General features: G+C 41.2%; 1 protein-coding gene across 1 annotated transcript; it reads right to left on the bottom strand.

Annotated features, from left to right (window-relative positions):
* Positions 1-742: 742 nt before the first annotated feature.
* LOC134637023 (C-X-C chemokine receptor type 3-like) lies at positions 743-4,164 on the bottom strand. Its single transcript, XM_063487344.1, has 3 exons — positions 4,053-4,164; positions 2,812-3,186; positions 743-2,472 (listed from the first exon to the last, which is right to left on the bottom strand). The coding sequence occupies exons 2-3, from the start codon at positions 3,181-3,183 to the stop codon at positions 1,723-1,725; spliced, it is 1,122 nt and encodes a 373-aa protein (XP_063343414.1). The 5' UTR covers positions 3,184-3,186; positions 4,053-4,164; the 3' UTR covers positions 743-1,722.
* Between the last annotated feature and the right edge of the window lie 302 nt (positions 4,165-4,466).

The raw sequence follows: 4,466 nt of genomic DNA, 5'->3' as shown, positions 1-4,466 counted from the left end.
TGTTTTAAAAAACTCTTCATACAGTCAGCATCATAGAAGTGAAAACATCTTTCAAAATTCAGATTTACTATGCACAGTTCATTTTAACATGTCTCCATTGTGCTTCAAAAATGCTATATTTAAAACAAACTATAACAAAATCACTATGGATAAAAAATCAGTATGGATATTTGCTACATTTTGGTATATATGGAAACAAATGATAACAAAAAAAATCTGCAGAAGATATATTAGAGATATATAAGTCATGCAGAGAGATTTTTTACAGTGCATACTGCAAGAAAGTAAATGCCGTGTGATGCTGAAATTATGGCCACTGTGTTGGATCAAGGGCCGTTTCTCAATTCTCAAGTACGCGAGTACGTACTCGCGTTCTCGGCGAGTACGTACTGGCCGAGAACGCACGGGAGTACGTACTCGCCGAGAACGCGAGCACGGACTCGTGATTTGTACAATTGGAACACCAGCGTACGTGATAATGTCACAGGTCCGGAGTTTTTACTGCCGTCCCCTCTTAATTTAACTGTGAGTAACATGTTATGAAGCTTAACTTTAATCACAGCCAAACCGGTTTACTCAGGGACAAATAAAACACTGAAATAAACCAAACATTAACATTTAGAAGTGATCTAAGTGACTTATATATCACTTTTAACCTCAGTAGTGAAACCTCTATTAATAAAAATAGTGTACATGTACATACGTGTACATACCTTAATAAAAACAAGCAGTTGAGATGTTAGAACCCTTTTATTTTTATTTTAGTGGACATTTAATACAATAGACAGCTGCTGGGGTTTGTTTAACCTGAGTAGCGAAAAGACCGCGGGCGGGGGGGGGGTTGAAAACGATGTGCCGGGAGTCCGCTGTTCTGGACGAAATGCATTCTGGGATATTTAGCTGTACCAAGTCCACACCGATGCATGCTCGATAAAACGGGCGGAGCGAGAACACATCCGGGACTTTTTCGCGTTCTCGGCTTGACGCGTACTTCGAATTGGAACAGTACTTGGTCTCCGACTGATGACGTATCACGAGTACACGAGAACGCAAGTACGCACAAGTACGCATATTGAGAAACGCCCACCGTGTCCTTGATCCAACACAGCTGATTCAAATGGCTAAATTACCTCCACAACATGTCTTGAAGTTGTCTACAGGCCTGGTAATGAACTAATTATTTGATTCAGGTGTGTTGACCCAGGGTGCTATCTAAAACCTGCAGGACACCGGCCCTCGATGCCTGGAGTTGCCCACCAATGACATAAAAAGAAACACGAAACTGTTTATGGCAATAAAGTTACAAAATGTGTTTATGTGTTGTTTAATGTAAGAAGTCAATAATACTATCACAGATAACAGTTTGCATTATATCGACTTGATTACAGTATTAGCTTAATGATAAATGTGTTGAAATCAGTTCACTAACAACACAGATATTTCACTATTGATAAAAAAAAAATGAAATACTTTTATTTAAAATAATAAGAAAGATCTACATTTTGTGCTTGTGGATGAGTATGTGTCACCATGATGGATCTCCAAAACCTTAGCATTATAGTGAAATATGAAAGTAGTTTTTGTACATAAATATCTACTTGTCAGTTACACAGAATAAAGTCCTCCATGCCTTGACATGAGATTGAATTCACATCCTCTCAGGAGTGAAACAACATGCTGCTCACATCTGAGTCAGAAGAGAGAATGTTTCTGTGTTCATCTTCAATAAGCTAATGGATTCTCTACAACCGTCATCTGTTTCAGCTCTTCCTGTTGAACCTGGCTGTGATCAGGCTGCTGTCTCTGGCCTACACCAAGATCCCAGAGTGAGCCTTTTGGTTCAGTTTTATTACATCTCAGCATGGCCAGTAAGTGTTGCCTGAAGTTTCCACACAGGCCGAGATACAGCAGAGGCCTCAGGCTGGCGTGAAGGCAGCCTATAGCAGCGGTGACCATAAGAAGTGTTTTTAGTGAACCTTCAGAACTTTCATGTAAATCATTTGGATGTTTCTGAAGTCTGTTCTGGAGAGTGTCCAAAACAAGTATGAAGTTGTACGGCATCCAACACAGACAGAATACGCCCACCAGAGACAGGATGACGATGACATTTCTCTGCATTCGAGCCCCATTAGAGCTGCACTGCCGCCATAGGATATGTAAGAAGATCATCAGCATGAACGCAGGTAGCACCAAGCCAAATATGTGGTGTAGCAGGCGAGACCACAACTGCCAGTCAGTTCCAGATTGAGGGTAGATATTAACACAAGTATTATCTTCTGTGTAATTATTTTTACCCACCAGGAAAATCCAGTCAGGTGCAGTGAGGAGGACAGAGATAAGCCAGACTGACAGGCAGCTGATATGAACAAAGAAGGGCTTCTCGTGGGAATACAACTGGATGTCATGGATGAGAGAGAGGTAGTTTTGAAGACTGATGCAAAACAGCAGAAAGATCCCACAGTAGTAGTTGAGCTAGAATAAGACAGAGAAACTTAGTGTAAGACACAAACCTCTAACATCTATAAAAATTACACTTCATTTCTTCCCTTTCACTTCTGTCCTACACTAAACTGCAGTTTCTAATCTTGTTCTCATCTTAAACATTTTTAAGTACTCAGAGGATGTCACGTGTCATCCTGTTGAGTATAATGATTCTGTTCTGCATGTTCTGCCAAGAATCTACAAACAGCAGGAAATGATGGAGTGCAGCCAAATGTCATCCAAGCCAAAACAACTTTCTCATAGCTTCACTGAAAATGTCTTACTTTCACTTTCAGTCTCTATCTGTTCCACACAACATCTGGTCCTTACCTTGAAAACGACCCCAAAGACCCGGCTGAAAATCCCCCAAAACCAGTAACAAAGCTGATTTGTCTGTGCAGCCCAAAAGGGCAGCATTAACAGGAGGAGGATGTCCACGATACTCAGGTGGAGAATAAAGGTGTCCGATAGGCTCCACAGTCTCCTCTTTTGAACCAGAACTGTCAGGAGAATAATATTTCCCAGGATTCCAACAAAAAACACTATGGAGTACAGAGCAGGGACCCACACTGCCTCACTGTCTCTTTTCACAAAAGACTCATCCACTGGATAGTCATAGGTGATGTTCTGGCCATATTCCAAATAATCATCCAACTCCTTTAAGATTCCATCGGTTTCCACATGCAGCTGTGCCATGTCCATATACTGTGGAGATAAAAACAGGACAGAAGAAAATACATCAGTGCCAGCCACACTGCCTCACTGCCTCTTTTCACAAAAGGCTCATCCGATAGTGATAGGTAATGTTTGGGTCATAGTCAATTCCACTGTTCACATCCAGATCATCTGTACTCATAGTCATGTTCTGTTGAACAAAAACAAAAAGTCAAAACACAAGTGTTGAAACACAGAGAGAAGACAAAAGTGCTGCAGTGCCTCAGAAGCTCTATGTCAGAATAGATTCCTCTCTCTCTCTTTCTCTCTGGGTAAAAGTGAAGTCAGTTCTCTGACATTTCCCTTTGGGAAGCCCAGATGAGCCTTTCTAATACATACACAAGCACATCACAACTCATATGGTGTGATGTAGCAATCGTGGAGTGGAAAGTGAAAGTACAGTACTCCATTTCCCTTTGGTAAGCCCAGCTTATAGTAAATGCACAAACATACAAAACTCACATGTTGTGATTTAGCAATTGTGGGGCTGACATAAACGGAAAGTACAGTTCTCCTCACTCACTCACTCACTCACTCACACACTCACACACACACACACACACACACACACACACACACACACACACACACACACACACACACACACACACACACACACACATTTTTAATCTATAAAATTGCCTCCCAGCTTTGCTTTTTACCGTTGTTAAAATAAAGCTTCTACAAAACCAGAAGACTCAGGAGTTAAAGACAAGGAACGCTGAGCTTGCGCACACAGGTATTGCAAACAGACAGTAGACAGAATTATCAGTAACTTCCATGGCTGCCGATAAAATGTTCATAATGTTAAAAGACATCTTGCAGGCGGGCTGATATATGCAAACAAATGCACTTACTTCACATAAAGAGCTTCAGCTGCAGAGTTTGAGAAGCTTTCTGTGTGCTGTGGACCGATGATACTAAAAGCAGGACCTCAGTATGTCCTACCGCTTCAACTCCAAGTAAACCAGTGTTAAAGGATCAGTACTGGTCGGATGTTTCTCGCTGTCCCTGGCTTGACGTAGAGTGCAGGGCAAAAAACTGTCAAAACCCCACATAAAGAGCTTCTAACACTAGATGGAGCTGTTGACAACATGACTTTGTGAGATGGGATGCAGGGCACAGTCGTTTTCACAGTCACCTGACTTCACCCGTTCGAGGAATTTAATTTTAATTGTCAAATTTGGATTAACTGAATTAAAAAAAATGCATTCCTTTGAAAATGGTTTGGTACAAAGACTGGGCTGAAAATAACTGAGAAAGCAGCCAAT

The sequence above is a fragment of the Pelmatolapia mariae genome, linkage group LG10_11, assembly GCF_036321145.2.
Source record: "Pelmatolapia mariae isolate MD_Pm_ZW linkage group LG10_11, Pm_UMD_F_2, whole genome shotgun sequence".
NCBI lineage: Eukaryota > Metazoa > Chordata > Actinopteri > Cichliformes > Cichlidae > Pelmatolapia > Pelmatolapia mariae.
This window is presented reverse-complemented; position numbering and strand designations above follow the sequence as displayed.

Bases quoted from the DNA above. Each gene is read 5' to 3' on its own strand.
- LOC134637023 (XM_063487344.1), bottom strand. From the start codon at position 3,183: ATGGACATGGCACAGCTGCATGTGGAAACCGATGGAATCTTAAAGGAG. The intron at 2,473-2,811 runs GTAAGGACCAGA...GTCTTATTCTAG, and splicing joins TCTTTGGGGTCGTTTTCAAG to CTCAACTACTACTGTGGGAT.